This window comes from Cimex lectularius, unplaced genomic scaffold, assembly GCF_000648675.2.
Source record: "Cimex lectularius strain Harlan isolate CLEC.00 unplaced genomic scaffold, Clec_2.1 scaffold117, whole genome shotgun sequence".
Taxonomy (NCBI): domain Eukaryota; kingdom Metazoa; phylum Arthropoda; class Insecta; order Hemiptera; family Cimicidae; genus Cimex; species Cimex lectularius.
Window position 1 is genome coordinate 850,942 of NW_019392706.1, and position 21,853 is coordinate 872,794.

The 21,853-nt window shown below is 33.4% G+C and overlaps 1 protein-coding gene across 1 annotated transcript in view; it reads left to right on the forward strand.

Moving 5' to 3' along the window:
* The first annotated feature begins 3,085 nt into the window (after nucleotides 1-3,085).
* The window catches only part of LOC106666675 (insulin gene enhancer protein ISL-1), a 115,832-nt gene continuing 97,064 nt past the window's right edge, over nucleotides 3,086-21,853 (forward strand). Inside the window, exon 1 of the mRNA XM_014394029.2 lies at nucleotides 3,086-3,238. Coding sequence (XP_014249515.1) covers nucleotides 3,139-3,238 — 100 coding nt within the window. The 5' untranslated portion in view covers nucleotides 3,086-3,138. The remainder of the gene's footprint in view (nucleotides 3,239-21,853) is intronic.

Here is a 21,853-nt window from a genome sequence, read left to right on the forward strand (position 1 = left end):
TTCAATAAAAGCAAATTAAAATTGACACGATAAAATTCCTTACTGATGCCCTGTAAATTACATTAGCTTGTTATTGTCGGAAAAACCATTTAGTACAAAATTTTCAAACAGCAGGAGATTTGAGATGGTTGGTTTGTTAGGCTGAAAACTATGTTGTTCAGGTATGATAAATTTATTACAGGGATGGCAATGAAGGACGATAATTAGTAACTTAATACGAGCAGCCAGATTTTAGAAGTGGTTAAATGTAACTAAGTTTCCATTGTCTGGAAAAATACCGGAATTCAAAGATTTGTTAAAAATAAAATGTAAAGGGAAAACCAATGTCTCAGTATTCTTTAGAAGAAGAGAAGGATTTTCTTGTGTTCTACATAATTGGTTTCAAAGATTTAATTTTTTAACGACATTAGACAAGGATAATTGTATTAAGGAAAGACTTAGATCGTGCAAAAATAAACTACTCGAGGTTTAAAAAAAAAAAAAAAATAGATCAACTGCAGAACTTTCAGAAGTTCTAGTTTTATTTAAATGTCGAACATTGCTAGGAATGGCAGGTGAAGATTTCAAATTGTATTTCTTTTATAAAACCAAAATTTGGTTGGATCATTTTTTATAGTATTTTTGCACTCAGCTCGCAATCTGGAGATCTCATTATAGCCATCAACATTTTTTTTTGTTTTTTAGTAATATTAACTCAGCAATGAACCATTGTGGATATGACTTATTAGAAATAACAATGTGTGGTGATTAGTGACCGTTAATCGATATTTATTTAGAAATCGTGAGATGCGGTCTGGTGTGATGTAGGTTTCAGAAAAACATTTTCTTTATCGTNCTGAAGATGATCTCAATAAAGATCGAAACGTTGGCACGATAAAGAAAATGTTTTTCTGCAACCTACATCACACCAGACCGCATCTCACGATTTCTAAATAAATAAGAAATAACAATATTTGCACACAGTCATCAACATTTTTTCCCTTCAAACAACACATTCTAATCGACTAGAGAAATAGTTTCTTTAAATTTTGAGAAATTTGTGCCCTTAAAATTTAGCAAATTAACAGGTCTAATATAATTTTAATATGGTGGAACAGTGAACTTATGCACAGATTGTGCATCAATATTACCTAAAACCAAATCTTAAATTTGTTCATTGTTATTAGATATTAAATTAATTGCTTAGCATTGAGAAAATTTTTAAGTTCAATAAGCTGGTTATATGTGTAAAGGGAACGTTTTTCTTTCCTAATTGATCCATAATTTCACCAGATTAAAGTAATATTATAATTACTTTTTTATGTCATCTCCAAAATGATAGCATTGGAAATATTATTATCCATAAAATTTCAGTTCAATTTGGTTAAAATGTTTCTCATAAACAACACTAGGAGGCGGAATATAACAACAAAATAAAAGTATTTTTGTAAAAACTCAAATTGAGATAAACAAATAAATGTTCAATAGATTAATCAGTAACTTAAGTAAACAGGTTCGCCAGGAACATGACTACTTGATTTGTTGTGCCAATAAAACACCAGCACATTTTGATTTATCACTATTATGATGAGATCGATCACAACTATACATCATGTAATTGTTAAAACCTAATTCTCTTGAATCAATATCTTCTGACAGCCAAATTTCAGTTAGAGCAAAAACATCGTAAACATCATTATTAGTTGCCATTATTAGTCGTTACAGTTAGTTCTCAATCCTCTGACGTTCTGGTTGTAAGATGAAATTAGGCACTCCGTCCGTTTTTTGATTTTCGGGTGACCATTAAAATTTTTTTCTCCAGTATCGGTTCTAACATTCAATTCATTTTGCAGAGCAGTCAAAATATCTCTTTCGATTACAGTCAGGTCTTTTCTCAAAATTAAATTTTTTACTTCTGCAACTTCGAATAACTTGCACAAAAAAAAAAAAAAAATTAGCCGAAGTAGCATTGTCAAATATGACTTTCAAGGATCTACTTTTATTTGGAAAATTTTACCAAGTCTGAAGGTTGTAATTTTTTATAGATGAGTGTAGATTATTAGATTGTGTAGTGTAGAGATCTAAGATCTCCAGATTGGCTTGAAAAGTGTGGAGAAGGCGAAATGAAAGGTACGAAACCTGTAATTTTTCCAGGAGCCAACCTTTTCAAAGTAGCTCAGTGAATTTTGGAACATCACGCGTTGCCTTTCCTCGATGAAATCAGCGACAATCCCATTCTAATTTTTTTATTTAGAAATCTAATTTCTTGGTGTATTTTCACTAATTTTTTAATCTTAATTATTTTTCATAAAATTTTTAAATTTGTAAATTTTTCATAATTTTCAAGTTACCTTAAGAAAGGTTTTTTGGAGTATTAATATTATTATTACTTTATTACTTATTATTATGTTATTACTTTAAAGAAAGGGTTAATTTCAAATTGAAAAGGGTTAAATTCTCTGGAAATAGTTATATATCGTAGGTTGCTTGTTTAAGTTACACGACAGATAATAATATAGATAATTTTTAAGTTACATTAAGGAAGGTTTTTTAGAGTATTAATATTATTATTACCTTATTACTTATTATTACATTATTATTTTAAATGAAGGGGGTAATTTTAAAATTAAAAAGGGTTAATTTCTTGGAAAAGAGCTGTATATCGTTTTTTTTTCTATTGACGATTGAAACTAGAAATGAAAAAGCTTTGTAAAAAAATTATGAATAATTATTAAAATCAAGAATTGATTTAGCGTTAATATTTAAGAGTCAATATCAGTGTATGTCTATTCAAGTGTAAATCTACGCTGAAAATGTATTTTGTGGGGGATGTAAAAGGTAACAAAAAAAAATCAAGAAAGAGTGCGTGAAAGGATGAGCGCGTACGTGCGAGTGAGTGCGGGGACTGCGTGATAGCCACTTTTGCGTGATGGAGCGGGGGCGGTGGCAGCAGCGGAGGCGGATAGGCGGGGGGCGGAGGCGGGGGGATATGTAAATAACGGCAGAGGGGGCGCCGTGGAGGGGATAATGTAATGGTGGTGGTGAAGCCGTCGAGGGTGGTCGGAGGGGGGATGGGCGAGGGGCCCGGGCGGAGGGTGCGGTGCGAGTCTTGGACGAGTCGCAGGCCGGCCAGTGGCAGTGTGTGTCTGTCGTGTGGCAATGCATCATCGTGTAGTGCCTTCGCTGGTCGTGAACCATCGCGCGCTCACAATTTCCCCCGTTAAGCCCGAACTTCACGACATGGGGGATCAAGCGCACAGTAAGTGAATAACTTAAATTTTATACCTGATATATTTCCAATTTCATTGAAGTTTTGACTTTGACACCCGGTTTTTCGACATTTCTCAGATTTACCGGGATATTTTGCATTCTCTGGGGACCCGGAATTGACTGAGAGACTTGAGTAATATTTATTTGCTTTCAACTCGTCTTTCCTTTTTTTTTTCTTTTCTTAATTTCCTTTTTTGAGTACACCCCGCCCATTTATGACGCGACGCACTCCACCATCAAAAATCTACGATTTAAGCTTTAAAACAAACGCCCATTAATAAAATACTCAATCAACGACTTATAATTATTATCTGAATCATCTCGCAATCCTTAGATCATCTACTGAAAAGCGTGAAAAATAAAATAACCGTGTAAAGGTTTTCAAAATTGAGAGACATAGGTATGAGGTAGTACGGTAGTAAGTTTGTGTACAAACAAAAGTTAAATAATGATTGAATTATTAAAAAAATAATTTCTTATAAGTTATTTTTTCGCGGCATATTTGTACATTATAGATCCGTTTGTCTGTATGAAACACTGAATTCATCTTGTAAAAAGATTTGACTTTGGACGATTCTAACTATATAACTAACTAAATGGAACTTTCAAGTAATCATATATAACTACACTTATTATTTCTCGCCCGAGGCACCCAACGGGTACATCAAGCCCTCCTGTATGATAGGAATTACTTAATTTTACTAATTATCTAAAAAAAGTATCATTCATAAGGACTACGACTACGTTCCATGTTTGTAAACTACATATCTGAATTATTGGGTTGTCCGGAAAATAATGCAGGATTTTGGTATTAAACAAAAAAAAAGAAACTAGTTACTTTAAAGCAATGTTCTTTAATCAAAATAATTTCCCATACNGTATGAAGTAATCGTAAACAACTGTATTATATTATAAAGAAAATAATTCTTTTTAAGGGATTTTTTCTGTAGTATATTTGGACATTTTAGATGTAGTTTGCCTGTATAATACACAACTGAATACATCTTACGGAAAAAAAGAAGACTGAAATATTTCAACGGTTCAACCATGTGTCATCTAACATAACTTTACTTATTATTAAAAGAAAGTGTTGTTTTTAAGCGCTATCTTTTGGCAGTATATTTGGATATTATAGATCAGTTTGACGGTAAAACACACAATTGAATTCATTTTACAAAAACAGAAGAAACAAAGGGATTTGTCATTGGAAGATTTCATCTATTCAACCAGTTATATTATTAAGTAATAACTGTATTAATTTCTGTGCAAAAAAAAAGAAAATTTTTATTTATCGAAAACATTCTTTTTCTCAAACATAAAAACAGACATAATATTAAAAGTCTTTATTTGTACGTTTACACAAATGAATTTATTTTGAGAGAAAAAAACCGGAAAATTTTAATAATTTAATCATGTATTAAGTACTCATACTTGACTGTTTTCATTGTATAAAAAAATCTTTTTTTTTTAAGATTATATTTTAGACAGCATATTTGAACATGTATTAAGTAATCATATATAACTGTACTTATTATTTAAAAGAAAGGGTTACTTTGTAAAGTGTTTTGGCCGCATATTTAGATATTATAGATCCGTCTGACTGTATAATACAAAACCGAATTTATTTTACAAAAAAAAGTAGTTGAATTGGTAAGATTTTACCTCTTCAATCATGCATTATGTAATCGTACATAAATTCATTTATTATTGAGAAAAGGCTTCTTTTTTAAGGGCTATGGACATTACAGACCCAACAGTATTCATTTTATAAAAAAGAGAGACTTGACTTTGGACGATTTTATGGATTAAACCATAAATAATCATACAAAACTGTGTTTATTATTAGGAACGAGATGCTTAAAAAAGGTCTTGACTGTAAGGTTTTACCTACTTAATCATACTAAACTATATTTCTGAGCAAAAAAATTGAGATCAGGCACTATTGTTTTCTCTTTCAATATTATTAAATTGTCTGTATCAACATAATAATAATAATTATAAATGTCTTTTTTTGTCTGTTTGAATATTTTTCTTTTTTTATATCATAACGTTTTAAAAAAAAGCATACTACATACACTGCCAAGGGTTTGAAGTTTTTGAAATTATAGGGATTCTATCATATATTAAGTAATCTATATATTATTACTTATTTGGTAGACAGACTTCTTTAAATAATCATAAATAACATTATTTATTATTAAGGAAGGGATTGTTTTTAAGGGTTGTGTTTCGTTCCATTTGCGTGTATAATACACAGTTAAATTTATCTCTTAAAATATAGTTGAATTTGAAAGATTTTAACTATTCAATCATGTATTAAGTTGACCGTACTTTTTTTTTTGAGAAATTGATACTTTTTTAAGGGATATGTTTTTTTTTGTAGCATATTTGGATGTTATAGATCCGTTTTTATGTATAAGGCACAACAGAATTCATCTTACAAAAAATAGTTTTGACTTTGAACGGTTTAACGATTCAATCATGCAATAAATAATCATCGATTTTTTCAAAAAATATATTCTTTCTTAAGAGATGTATTTTTGACAGTATATTTGGTTATGACAAATCCGTTTGTCTGTACAATACACAACTGACTCCTACAAAAATGCCAGAACAAACCGGCTTTAGAAGATTTTACCTATTTTATCATGTATTAAATACTCATACGAAACTGTATTTTTATAAAGAAAATGACTTTTTTTTAAAGACTATCTATTTAGCAGCATATTTGTACATTACAGATCCGTTTGTCTGTATAATTCACAAATGAATTGATCTTACAAAAAATGGATTGTACTTTGGAAGATTTTACCTATCCAATAATAAATATAAGTAATCATACATAAAACTGTACTTGATTTAAAGAAAGGTTACTTCTTAAGTACTATGTTTTTAGCAACATACGTGGACATTATGACACGGCAGAACTCATCTTACAAAAACATGTTTGACTTCGGATGATTTTAACGAATAAGTATTCAATATAACTGTATTTATTACTAAAAAAAGGATACATTTTTTGCTTATATTTGTAAGCATATTTTGTCCGTATAGATCCGTATGTCTGTATAATATACACAATTGAATTTAAAAAAGTAAAAAATGATCGTTTCTACTTTGGAAAATAGTAAACATGTAAAATTAATTGAACATAACTATATTTATTATAAAGAAAAAGATACTTTTTTTAAGGGCTGTCTATTTGACAGGTATATTACATTATTACATGTGTCCTTTTACATTATGGACGTATAATAATATATAGAGTATATTAGAAAGACGAGTTATGGTGCTATGATAAATTGACCGTCTGAAGTGTTGTCTCTATTTATTCTTAAAAAAACGAGCAAAATTTTTTCGGAACTTTTGCGGTGAGTTAAACGTATAAAAGACAAATGAATATATAAATATGCATGCATATAAAATAATAAAATAAAATGTGTAATTGCCGTAGAATAGATTAACTCTTGATACTAAGTCGAATATGTATTTCCCTGGTTGTTAAAAGTTAAATTTTTATAACGCTGCCTCTTTCTTTCTTCTTTTTTACCTTGACTTTTTTTAAATAAATATTTTAAACAAAATTCTACTCGTTATTCTGAAAACAATAGAGTTATTGACATCCAGATCCAGTTGTCTAAAAAAACATAGCTTTATTCATCATAATAAGTTTAACATTTGAAAAGTTTGTGATAAATTACACACAAAAAAATTAGTTTTGAACATTCAGACATTTGAAACTATGTATAACGATTAAAAAAACGCCGATTAAACCCGTTCAAACATAACTGTATCCATTAAAAAAAGAAAAGTAGGCTTACCTATTGAAGATTTTGAAGTTTGAAAGCATATAAACATACGTAACTATTCATTGTTTTAAAAAAAAGTTCCTCAAAATTTTCAATAACTGCTATTTAATAAACTTATAGATACGTCTTGTCTGTATAAAAACAATACATATCTAAAACTTATTTAACCTTTGAAACATTTTATTACCTAATCATTCAATTTAAATCGTACAGAATTGGTTTATTTTACCAAAGAAAAATAGTAGATTTAACATATTTAACAATTTATATCATGTGTACATAATAAATAAATGAATTCGTACAAAAAGGGTAAATTTAATATTTAAAAAACTTTTAATATGCTTGACAAAATTGTTGTTCAAGTAAACATAGCATTTTTTTAGTTTTTCTAATTACTGCATAATAATATCATACATGAACTTTGAATTAGTTTTTAACTTTTGAAACTATGCTCAGTAATTTATAAATCGTTTAAGAATCATAAACAAAATACACGACTGTATTCAATATTGTGATAAAGATTTGATTTATTTAATATAAGTACAATTAAATTTAAGATTTAGTTTTTTAATGGTTATGTTTTGGCAGCATATTTCTATATTATACATCCGTTTGTATAAAACACAACTTCATTCATTCTACAAAAACAATTATTTGATCATGCATAACTGTATTTATTATTTTTTTTAAAATTGATTCTTTTCTAATATTTGTTTGTTTTTTGTAGCATCATTGAATATTACAGACCCGTTTGTTTGCATAATAAGCAAGTAAATTATCTTAAAAGCGGGTTTTGGAAAATTTTAACTTCGGAAGATTTTTCACGTTTTAAACATGCGTAAAATGACGGACAAATCATTTAGTAAATCGTACAAATAAAATACAAAACTGTATTCACTATTGAGAAAAAAAATTGAATTGTACATTATAGATCCATTTGTCTGTATAATAAACAACTGAACACATGGTACGGCAAGAAAATCAAGAGAATTGACTTAGGAAGATTTAACGGTTCGACCATTTAGTAGAAAAAAATACGTGAACGATTGGATAATGCGTTAAGTAATTATAAACAACTGTATTTATTATTGAGGAAATAATTCTTAGTATGATTTTTTGTAGCATACTTGTGCATTCCCTTTGCCTGTATAATACAGAACTGAATACATTTCACGGAAATAGAGAAACAAAAGAGGTTTGATTTTGTTAGATTTAACTGTTCAAGGATGTATTATCATACGTAACTTATTATTGAAAAAGTGTTATTTTTTTACGGACTCTCTTTTGGCAACATATGTGGATATTATAGGCACAACAGAATTAATCTTACAAAAAAAGGAATTTTAATAAATTAACCATATATTAAGTTATCACACATAAATGTTTGTTATTACGGAAGGGATACTTAAAAAAAGGCTTGAGAAAAAAAAAGTCTTTGTAAGATTGTACCTACTCAATCATACAAAGATGCATTTCTGAGAGAAAAAAAAGAGATTTTTATTTATCGGACTCTATTGTTTTATTTCTCAATCTTATTAAATTGTCTGTATCAACATAATAATAATTATAAAAGTCTTTTTTTGTCTGTTTGAATATTTTTCTTATTTTTTATACAATAACGTTAAAAAGAAGCATACTGCATATGTTATTCTGAAGTTGGCTTTTTTAGCAGCGAGGGTTTGACTAGAAAATAATTAGTATTATTGTGGTGTTAATTAGTTGTTATTGTAGTATTAAACATACCTCATAAACATACACAATTAAATATATAAATACAATTCGATTATACATGCACATACATAGGTACAAGATCATAAGATTTTTTAACGCGATATTTTAGCTTTTCTTGATTATCTAAAATAATAATTATTATTATTAAGTCATGACTTTTCAAAGCATAACATTTAATTATTGTTTATGTCCTTTACAACCCCAACATACGAATAATATATAACTAATTTATTGTAAAAAATGATATTTCAAAATATTTATTTTATTCTTTCAGCGTGATTTTTTTTTTTACGCTTGAAAATTCTTCAATAATTAAATATGGAGATTATTAAACTCGTATCAATGTAGTACGTATTAAAAATTAATGGTTAATGGTCAATTGAATGGTTAAAAGATTTTGAAAAAATCAAATTTTTATACAAACATAAACTTATTTTCTGTGCTGTTTTGTTGTTTTGTAACGCTTGGGTGGTCGGCCGGTTGTTCATACTTCATAGTAAAATGTTATCAGATCGTTAAAACATTCCGGCTTTAAAACTGCACCTAAAAGAAATTATCTGAAATTTATTTACAGGACATAAACAACTATAGTCGCCGGATATGACTGTTTATTATCTCGATATAACTGATATCGGCCTTTTAATATTATAATTTTGCATTAAAATGGCTAGTTTGAAAGAAAAGAAAAACGCTCAGGTCAAATCCAGACAAGCTTTCGACCGATAGAATATATTATTAATAATCCAAGTAGTTGATGACGGACCCAATAAGTGACCCCATGCCGGTTCAACGTGAGTTCAGATTCACACCAACACTGATCATCATCTCTAATAATTCACTAGGTTTAAATTTCAGTCTTTAGACGTTCATATAGAACGTAGATGTTAAACCTTGCTAATTATTAATAATAGTTTCAAAGTCTTGATGAAGATGTGATCATGCCCAAAAATGTACAACCATAAAATCTTTAGTATAGATTAGAAAAATTGAGAAAGAATGAGATCAAATTGAAATATTTTTTGCCACCTTTCACCATGAGTGTAAAATATTAATGTTTCGAATGATTATTTTCGACCAAATATCCAATTTACTATCAAGTCTAAACAGCATCACTAACAATTTTTCTTTTTTCGGTTTTATTCCATTTTCCGACTCGACCGTGACGTTATTTAATTAAATTGAAATGTGAAAAACGACAACCCTTTGATATCAAGCCCTCTCCCCGTTTCTTTCTCAACTAACATTTAATTATCCTGGATAAGCCTGTGTCACAGAAAATGGAGATATTCATCAGGCGGGATTTTTTTTCTTATTTTTAGCCCCCATTTTAAATACATAACCACTTGAAAAGAAACGGTGTTGTTCAAATCAAATCTCAATGTATTCTTTATTTATTTTTATATTAAACTTCTGCAATTACTTACGAAAACAAGTAATTGTATGACAGTCTTCAAAATTAAACATATACAAAATTTGTAAAGACTTATTTGTAAATTAGAGGTTTATCGAACGGACAGATGGTTTTTTTTCGACTCTAGTTCTATTCGATCTCACAGGACGATTCTTTTGAGTTCGCCAAGGGTCGAAATAATCTGACTACTGTCTTATGGGAGCGGGGGTACCTCAAGGCTGTGTGCCCGGGCCACTCCTGCACTTCATCTACACCTCTGACATCTCAACTACTCTCTACCCTTCTTTCTTCCTTTGCAGACGACACAGCCTCTGTTCCCGATCCTGCAATTGTCTCGGAGGAACTCCAGACACACGTCCAACGAATAGCCGAATGGAGCAAATTTTGGAGGATAATTAACGAAATGCACCCATGTTGCATTTGCCATCCAAAGCAAAACCCCTCACTCAATATTCCTCAACAACATTGCTATCCCCAAAATTCACTGTATACGCTACCTTGGGATCTTGACTCACGTTTAACCTGGAACCGGACATGTACAAATAACACTGGAACTGAAGAGCGCTTCGGACTTCTCTATAAACCATTTGGACGCAAATCTAACATATCGACAAAAAAAAAAAAACTGACCTACTACAAAAATACTACTCAAACCGATTTTGACTTGTGGACTAGAAATGTGGGGCACCGCTCCGAAGAAGAATCGTAGTCTACGCTTCCTACTAAGTCTCCATTACCATCATCCACAACAATATATAGAATCAATTTCCTTTCTAAATAGATTAATCGCCACCCAATTTTCAAAGTTGATAAACTCTTTACTCACCCCATCCCACTAGCTCAATCCATGTCCAACATAATCCATCCTTGTAATTTCGTCAGACGACTAAATCTGAGATGGCCCCGGGACTTTCTATCCGACGACTAGCCCATTTATAAAGTTCGGAGAACAGAATGGTTGCTAATTCCCCTCATCACACAGTGTATTGTGTGATGTACATAATAAATATTTTATTATAAGAAAGTATCATCACTCGATAGATTGTAATTTTGAGTAACTCTTAATGTTCAAGAAAGTCTGTACACGCTGATTGAGCAAGGAAATTTTAAAATTTTGCCGTATTACAGTACTTTTTCAAGGTGATTTGGTTGTTCAAAAAGAGGCCAAAAGAGTTGTCATTTTTCGGTGGCATTTTTTAAAAATTTGTTCAATCTATTGCAATCTATCTTATTTTTTGTTTACTTAGTATGCTACGAATTCGAAGCTAAATGTTTTTTTTAAAATAGCGATTCGTTAATTTTTGACAACCTAAAATTGTGAAAAAATTGTAAAAATTCTACAACATTTATTTTTTCCCTCGAGATTGATTTTTTAATTATATTCTTTACTATGATTATTTGTTCATTATTACTCTACAAAATGAAAAAAAAAATCCTTTCAATATGATTAACAGTTTTGGAGAAAAGTGTACAGAAATGTGAAAAAATTCTACTTTTCAGATGAAGCGATTTCTGATCGAGTTCGAGGGAAAATAAATATAAAATAAAATATTCAAATATTTTATTTCACTTTTCCGATTGTAATTTATTTGCCGATGAGAGGTATTAAAGAGAAAAAAATTTTAGCTTACTTCCCTACATCGGACGGTCACAAATTATATATTTCAATTTCTTCGATACCCATGGCAAAGTGCCACATACAATTTTGACGTAAGCGGCTTAAAAAAGTAAGTTAAAATATTTTTCTAGTAAAAGACAAAGTTTATATTCATCTTTTTGACCCCGAAAAACCCCCAAATATAAATTTTTGAGAAATTCTTTTTTTAATTTTTAGCCTGCCAATTTATTTGCCTTTGATTTTCTTCAAAACATAACAAAAACTGTGGTAAGTTTCAAACAATTCTACGGATCTATCAGAAATTTTACTAGCGTTTAGAACCTCATAAACGGCACGTAATGGCTTAAACTTGGCTTCCGTAAATAAATTAGATCCGGAGATATAAAATAAATCGTTTGAGTGTTTTTGTTGACTTCATCTGAATTTTTCTCATTTATAATGAGATCGAATCCAAACATCATTAATATAACCTGAAATTATACCAGTCTACTTACCAACAGTTGTCATAACCTTGGATTTGAATAAAATCCAGAAGAAATATGAGTTTTTAAGTGAAAGAACGGACATGTGAGAATTGCCTAGGCTGATCAATAATGTTTATTTTTTCATTGCTATACAAATTAAGAGCTTTTTAAACAAAAATTATTTTGACCTACTTTACAGAGATGGTCTATGGTTTTTATAACTTTTAGTATATCTAATCTTATTTATTAAAACAGTGCATGTTATTTTCTTATCTTAAGTAAAACCAAATCGAATGAGATGTAATAACTTTGAAATACGTGCACAAAGGCAGAAATACATATTTTTAAAAACTAGGTACATTACTTTAACTTTTTCTCGGATTCTAGGGTCAAGCAAGAACCTAGTATCAGAAAAAAAGTTCAGAAAAATGTGTGATCCTACGGCCTAGGTCTAGGGGATTGTTAGGCTTGGTATAAATCATAAAGAAAATTGGAAGTAGGAAATAACCTCCGTCACTTAACTCAAACACCTGTATTTAATTACCATTGTAAAATCCTGAAATTTGATTAAATAAATTTTTGATTTGTTTGTCTATAATCTAATTTTTAGAGTTGGGCGATAAACACTTTTTTCAAGATTAATTAAGGATTTTTAGTTGAGATAAAAAAGTCAATGGCACGAGCGGGATTCGAACTCACGATCTTCGTCTTGATACGCCGCTGCTCTACCACTTGAGCTATCGTGACCTCGATCCACTCGGACACCAACTTCCCATCTCAACCGCACCTTTTGAATTTTCCCTCCTTTTTGCCATTTTTCAATTGGTCAAGCGGACCACGAAATTAGTGAATTTAACTTTTTTCAAGCTTTAGGTTTTTGAATAACTCTAGGTTTCGGGATTATAGGGATGGATTGTGTTGGACTTGGGTTAGTGGGTTGGGGTGAGTGAAGAGTTTATCATGGAACTTACAAAATTTGGTGGAGGTTAATTTATCTACAAAGTATTGACTATGATTCTGAGGACTTTGAATTGGAAGGGCTGAAATGGTTGGATATTGTGGAGGATTAGCGGTGCCTCATAGTTCGTCCATATGTGCAAATAGGTTTGAGCAGTGTTTTTTTTAGAGTGCCAAAGTAGTTTATAGAGAAGTATGAAGCGTCTGGAAATAGAAATGTTGTTGAGGAATGTCGTGTGAGGGGTTTTCCTATGGAGGGTAACATGGGCGCACGTGTTTTCGTTAATTGTTATCCTCCCAAGTTTGCAAGTCAGCTCCATTGGCTATTCGTTGGACGTTCGCCTGGAGCACGGCTGTTCGACTGCATAGGATAGAAGGATGGTCGAGGATGCAAAAGGAATTCTGAGATGTAGAGGTGGTGTGAGTACACTTAACTGCGGCACTCTCGCTCCCACCGAATAGTAGTCGGAGTAGTGCGACCATTGGCGAAATGGAAAGAATCGTCCTGTGAGGATTACGTATGGAAGGACGCGCTTTTGTTTGTATAGGAGACGTCTAGGGAGGTCCCATGCAGAATGCTTTACGCTCAAATGATGAGGATATGTGGTCTACAACGCAGAGTACCTGTTTGGTTGTGTAATGATGAGAAAACCAAATTGGTGATATTAAAAGCACGCTTATATCTAATCGAAGCTTATACCCATATATAAATAAAATTGGAAAATTTAAAAAACTACATCGTTTTAATATTTTGATTCATGTTCAGTCACTAATAGCTTTACTTACTGGTTCTTTTGAATTTCAATTCCTATTCTTCTCTATAAATAAATTTCATCGCTTCGGTTTTTCATTTCAAGTTAATTTTTCTTCAAAATTTGATTGTAGTTTGAATAAAAGTTGGCTATCAAGTTGAAATGTCAAGTTTTTCAGGACGCTTTGTGCCTTTTGATAAGTTTTATGTCCATTAAACTATTAAATATTCGAAAATTTATGTTAATAAAGAAATTCAATAGAATTGAACATTTTCGACGTTTGGCGCTTGGGTTTGAATTTTAATTTTCTTTCTTTGCCTTTCTTTAAATGTTCGTTATATTTTGTTCAAGCCTTGTCGAAGTTGTTCATTTCACACGATTCCATTCGACTAATTCTTCCTAACGACGCGATTTGTCATTGTCCACAGGGCCCGGTATGCCTTTGGTATTTGAAAATCTCTCAATCTCCTTTACACCTCTCTCTTTCTCAAGGGGAAACTCACACACGCGTTATCAGGTCAAATGAAGTACTTGATGACAAAAAGCAACGTTTTACCGTGAAAATTCTTTATAGACTCAGTTGACATATGGTGGTCGGTACCCAGTTTAAATTGCTTCTACCAGTGTCGGCGGAAAGTAAAAGCCTCCAGCCGATTACTTTGTTTGATCTGTAATCAAGAAAGGAAAATAGTTCGGTGTGTCTCTTGGATTTTTTTAAAGTCAGGTCGTAAAACGTGAACGGACGTTTACTCTCTGTTTACCGGCTAATTAATATTCAAAATGCATATTACGGAGTTTAAAAAGGCGCAAGTAGATATTGACCCAGGGTTTAAAAAAAAAAAGAAGCAAAATACAGGCTCTTTGGAAGCGCCGACAGAACATCCCGCAAAAACTCTCAACACCTTTAATCTATCAACAGGATCCGTACAACAGTCAAATGTTATTATTATTTTATACCTGGTATATTTAAAACGGCACTCGCGGTAAAAGTTGCAGCTTCGCTATTTCTCTACTGACGACTAAGCTGCTCAACCGGTCTAAAGACAGTTTCATCGTCGTTTTCAACTCAACGGTCACGCCATCTATTAAATACGTCCCAGAGATATAAATATTGAATTTTTATTTTTTACTTCTTTCAATAAAGTTCTAATTTGGAAACCTTCTAAGCACCCACGTTGGCAAACAGAAAACCCCTTCAAAAAAGTTCCGCGCTTAAGCCGATCAAATTGAACAAAATCCTTATTCAATTATTAATTGCTTTAACCTCCAATTACCCGTTGGAGCGTACGATTGTCAGAACCACGCTACGATAATTTTTACCAAAATAATCTCAAAGAAAATTCCAATGGATATGCCGGGATTCGAACCCAGAACCGCTAGTGTGGGCAAATAAGAATCCGACCTAACCACTCGTCCTAAAATGGTCCCCGGCCTTGGCAGTTAGTATCACTATTGGTTGGTCATCAATGTGTTTTGAGTTCATATCACTTGTGCTTAGAAAGTGCTATTGTGTAAGTCGGTATAGTTTAACCTGGTCCGCCTGTTCTAGCTAGTTTGACCTGCGGATTTTGGTTTTTTACCATCTTCAGAGGTGGTTTTGTTTTATTTTTTCCAAATAGAAATATTATAACAGCTGCACGTTGGTGTGTATTGTAGAAACCAGTACTTTTGTGTATATTGGTATAGTTCAACCCGGTTCGCCTGACCTCGCTGGTTTGATCTGGGACCTTACTCCTTCATTTCACCATCTTCAGTGGTGGTTTTGGGTTATTTTCCCAATATATACATTATACACAAACACAGCTACACGTTTCACACTGATGTGAATTGTAGAGACCAGAACGTCTGTGAAGATTGGCTAGTTTAACCCGGTCCGCCTGGACTCGGTTTGATCTGTCTGACGCATTTCGACTTTTCACATTGCTAGTGGTCGTTTTATGTAGTATTTTTCGAAAATTTATGTTATACACATAAAAAGCTACACATTGGCATATATTGTAGAACCCAAAACTATTATGGTAATTGTTATAGTTCAACCTGGTCCGCCCTTCCTCGCTGGTTTGGTCCTTCGGACGAGCTTCGGAAGGAGGAAAGTCTTGACAAACCGGCATTTATCCATTAGACGCGTATACATTATGGTATCAAACCTTGGACCCTTCCCGAAGCAATGCGGAAGGTGGAAGCGTTCGGAATATGGACTTGAAGACAAATTCTGAAGAAATTTTGAACAGCCAGAGTCACTAATGTGGCTGTATTATCTATCATTCAAAAGACAGAATACTCAGATTTTTTATACAATTTTGTATCAGTTGCTATCAATATGCCTTCATCTTGAGTCTCGATTGCTACTGATTCTATGGGAATTCTTAAAGTTGTCATTTCCAGATGATCTATATCGAAAAAATGCCTTACAGGGTTCCCAACATTAAAAAGCGACAATGGTGGTAATTAACCATAGAGGAAATATAGACAACTTCTAATTTGGAAAGTGCGTTTAAACTTTGTACTTTTGGACTAAAAACTTAGTAAATGTTATTAGGAAAATTTGAAGAGAAAGACCAAGTTTTGATGGAACCTGGCTATTTGAACTCGATGAGAGCCGTCCAGCTTTTTTTCTTTTTTTTTATATAGTTCTTTAAGGAGACGAGACACTTCCGGAATAACAAATGAACCCGATCGGTGAGGTGAGAAACTCGAAGGACCAATTAATTAATGTGTCCGTTACCTGTAAAAATAATTTTGTCTCTGCTGAGGTATGTATTTACACCCGGCACCGAGGGGAACGACTCATTTTTTATTGAATTACGGAGGGGACTCTGCAAGTTAACGTCAAGGCGGTAATCGCGTCCTGGATCCAATGGTACTTCGTACTTGTGGAATTTCCAGTTTAGCATTTTTTATCTCTATGAATGGAAAATCGTTAAAACATTTGTCTTTATAAGCGCTTTGCTGTAAAAAGTACGAGCCTTTTTTCGTCAGATATAAAATCCTCCTATTGTTTTCTGTGTTTTAAGTTTTAAATCCCGTGCTTTATTAAAGTTCTCTACTTTGGAACCCTCGGAGATTTGTTTTTCCGACCGCCCGAAGCGTCAAAACTGTAAAGAGATTCGGATTTCTCTCGGGCGGTACCGCAGCCGTCTCCGCTGGAACTGGGTCGTCGGTTGTAATTATAAAAGTGGGCTCCGTCGAATTGCGGATTGGGGGACTCTTAAGTATAAATAAGCCGTTTTTACAACAATACGTCAAACCCGTTAAAGCGGGAAAGGGCGTCGAGGTAAGGGCACCCTGGCGCCGATTTTTACCTAAGTCCTAGTCTAGACGATGAATCCCCGAGCCTATCTTTGTCTCCACGATGGGTTCAATGGTTGAATGAATGAACTCTGCGGGGGTGGAGGACTCGGTGGAACCGTATCGAATGGTCAAACGGCCGGTTGCCGGAAAATGGTCATCACAGAAAAGATAAAACGTTATTGGAAGAGCGTATCTGCAGTCCCTGTTGAACTGCTCATTTTTTCCTGTCATTTGACAGAATGCATAATATTAGGCTCACTCTCGATTTCGCAAATAAAAACAGACGTGCACAAATAATCCTCTTATCACTGGTAATGTTTACACGCCTTTATCGGCAATATCGGATTATCCAACTGCCACACATTGAAAATCCGATGGTCAGTCATACTCGCTCTTTATAATTTATATACCTTTTTTCATCATTCCAACAAAATTTTAATTACCCCTAAACTGTTGCGTAACTTACCTAGGAAAGGACTACATTACTTGATATATAACTCAGTGCTTCGCACAACTTATTTCTCAATTCAGTGGACTTAAGCTGTAATAAAAATGATCCCGAAAACTATTCTGTCCAACTTCTTAGTTCCTATTATCCTCTATTTGCAGTAAAAAAGCATGCTCATGTATATTTTAATGATAAGATGACAATTCTCCTTATCAATATTCATAGTATTTCAGATCGGCGTTACACGATTCAATTCATTTTAAATCATTGAAGCTATTTATTTCATAAATTGCTTAATCGGTTTTTTTTTTTTCAAATATGACCGCCACTGTAAGTGGTCGGGCGTACGACATGTATCTACCATGCTAGTTTTTGGATTTATATGAGCCCAAATCTGCAGATGTATGTACATATGTACACACATGCATATATGCCAAATAAAATCCTCTGGGGAGATCTTAGATCATTGTGCCATTCTCGATATATAATATTAACCGATGGGTCCTAAGAGTGCCGAAGGTGTAGGATGCGCTTGGTACGATGTCCAGACAAAAGAGAGAGAATAAAGAACTATCTTCTCAGAGGAAGTAATCGGCATTCGAACGGCATTGGAAGCCGTGTTAGGAGGAAATTTGAGGGAAGAGAAAGTGTTTATCGTGACGGATTCAAGGAGCTCGAAAGAGAGCATTAAAAATTTCAGCTTACAGTCAGGTTGCTCCTATATGTTGTCCAAAATTATGGAACTCAGCCGTAGGCTATTAGAACGGCTAGTCGAATGCACTTTCTGTTGGGCATGGGGCCACGGAGGAGTCCAAGGCAATGAGCTTGTGGAGATGTGAAAAAAGGGCAAAATTTAGAATCCGCCATCCCAGTTGAGGGAGTTCAAAGGCAGTTTTAAAAAGGAAGTATATTGCACGTGGAACAAGCAACTAGACTCCTACTCCACTGGTAAATTTTACCGGGATATAAACTGGTTCCTTAACTTTCCAATGTCTACAAAAGAGTGCTCTACCGTAAATAGAATCAGGTCTAACCACGGAATAAGTAGAACATATTTGAAAAAATAGGGAGTGCGAAGGCCTGGAACATCTCCTAATGAACTGATGCAGTTTTTTTATTTTCTACGGGCTACGGACGTAAAAATGTGATCAGATAGGGAAACAGATTGTCTCTGAGCCAATTGCCGAAGAAGGAAAGGCCAATAAAATGAATATATACATATATATATTTATATATATATATATATATCCTACACGCTCCCTATTTGGAGCCAACGTATGACACATTCAATTATGTGGTGCCCATTAAGCAACCTAATTAGTTTATAAACCTTTTGAACAAAAAACAAAATAAAAAAATTTGTAATTTTTATCTGAAATTTCATGTCGTAGAGAGGGTATACATTGCGTTACAAAAATTATCATGTATTTTAAAAGATTTTTGGTAAAATTTAATAAATATCGTAATTTTTTTGCGAGGGTTCGCAACAGCGGAAGTCATATCAATCCTCAGGGTGCCGGTATTTTTGAAATAAAAACAAAAAAATCCTAAGTATGTCGGGTTCGAATGCAGGGCCGCTGGATTCGAACCCGGTACCTTACAGTGATGAGCACCGTGTCAACGCCAAAGTTGCGGCCACCAACGCCCCCAAATATCGTATTATTTATGCGGAAAAAAATTTTGGTAATGCAAATAATATTTTTTGCATTATATTGTACATCGCAAAAATTAGTCAAGAATTACAGATTTTTGGTTTTGGTTTTTGTTTAAAAGTTTGGTAAACTAATTTGTGTGAATTCTGTGATGTTAGGGATTTCGAACTGGTAACAGAAGGAAAAAATTGTAGCAGTATAAAAATGAAAGTTCAATAAATTTGATGATTTAGTGCTTTTTTTAATTTGATTCGTAATATCTTAGGGCATTAGCCTTAAGCCCTCCTGACAGGAGTCTTCTTGGGTTGAGTTTTACATGGATAAAACCCAAAAATTATCGAACATCCATCTATATTTGTCCCATGTGGATTCGATCATGGCAAGTGTTAAAAAAATAATGATAATAAACTATAAACATTCGAAAAGTGGACTTATATCTCCCAGTATTGGATGTACGTCGAATCCCAAGTTGCCCGTACTCCTGCGGCTTTGAGCTTTGACTGCACATAATTAAAAAATCAAGTTGAAGTAACTGCTCAGCTTACAGGATTAGAGCAATGGATTGAATAAGAATGATAAAATCCTTTTGAAACCGCCTCCAATCCGGCGTTTGTTGGTGGAGTTAATTGGGCACAATCTATGCGAAATGCAAATAGGACATTCCTCGTGTTTTCGCGGCCGAGTGATTAATTCAACTCGTTTTTCTCTTTTTCTTGGTGAATCAAAAGAGTGAATTTAAAAAAAAAACTTATGTGGTAAATGTTATGAAAGTAGTACTCGATACTTTGCGACTTTTTGATCGAGATCGAAGATTAGCGATTTAAGGAAACCCCACAAAAAGGACCAAATTTTGTTTTATTTTATTTCTAACTGGATAGTAGTGTCGAATTGGAGTAACAATCGGAATGACGAAGAATGCCGAGTTTGGTTGAAAATTCCTCTACGTGAGGCGTCGGGTTTTAATGGATTTTCAGGAAGTCGCGACCTGCGGAATGTGATTAAAGAATAAACCGAGGGACAAGTCCGCGGAGCCGTTTTATTACCACTGAGCGCAACTCGAAAGTAAAAGTCCATAAAACTTAAGGATTGAAATCGGCTAGAATTTACACATCGCGGGACGGGTAAAACCGGCGTAAAAGCCCTCGGCAAAGGGCAATCGCCGCATTCGACGCTACCGAGGAAAGCCCATATAATAGATCCGCCATAGTTAACTGTAAAGACACCGGATGGAATTTATTGGACCGTTATCTCAAAAAACTCCAGGCTTCACAATAATCCATCCTCACGTTAAAATCACAAACGCAATCACCAATGAAAAGCGAATAACCGTGTCCTTTAAAAAAATATTAATTGATACTACTTGGAATGTCATAACAGGTTCGAACTCGTTTATAGTACTCGACTCGGCCCATCGGGCTTTCATGGGATTTAATTAAACGGATAGAACAGATATCAACAAAAATGACAAATAAGTTCACCTGCTGGAAAAGAAGCTTAGATAAAACAAAGCCATGAAATACAATCAATCAAACTTTTTGCATACGCCCTACACATCTGAGATAAATTCGTCAACTCACCTGACTCAAGGTATTCCTTTTCCTAAAAGGTTTCTTTTCTATATCAAATTATTGTAAGTAATGCGTAATTATTTAAACGACTGCAAGTTAACATTCCAATACCGAGGCAGGTTTTAGTTTTTTCTGCAGACAGAAACAGTTTGAACACCTCTAACAAGCCTGTAAATAGTAATCAGAAAGAGCGAGGTCGGGGCTGACTGCCCGATGAGAAAAGTTCAAAGTCATTTTTAGTTCGGCTTTATGCTGAAAAAAGAACATGATTTGCGCTTTATCTGTTGGGTATTTTTTAGCCGAACATTACAAACCTGATCTCAGAACACCTTCAAAATCATCTCATTATTCGTGAATTTTCTTCATGTTTTGATAAAGAAAGTTTTTTAAGGAATTTCAGGCGGGCAATAGTTTCAAACAAAATACCCTCGGTTGTAAGACCCCTCTGGATCAGTAGTTTGGTGGACGAAGACAGCTGAGAGCGGTTATGATCATCACGATGCTCAGAGCCTAGAGTCCTGGTCAGTACTATAACATTACTGAACACTACTGCCCTGGAAGTCCTCAAAAGTCTACTACTACATACCTTCATCCGGTTAGAGTCATAAGTCAGTTAATGCAGAAAAACTATTAAAGCATCGGGAAGAAATTTAGATACGAAGAAGCAGGACAACATTCTGGGCCTGTCGTCGCATGATGAAAAATCCAGATTTGATAAACAATTTTGAATAAAAATATACAATAGAGTTACGTGCTCATGGCTGTTAGACCCATCATAACCTCTGGATCGGTGTTTTGTCGGACGAAGACAGCTGAGAGCGGTCAGAATCCTCAGAGTCTCGCGTGTATGGGCATTACTGTAACACTGAAAACTACACCCACTACTCGCCTGGAAGTCCTCAT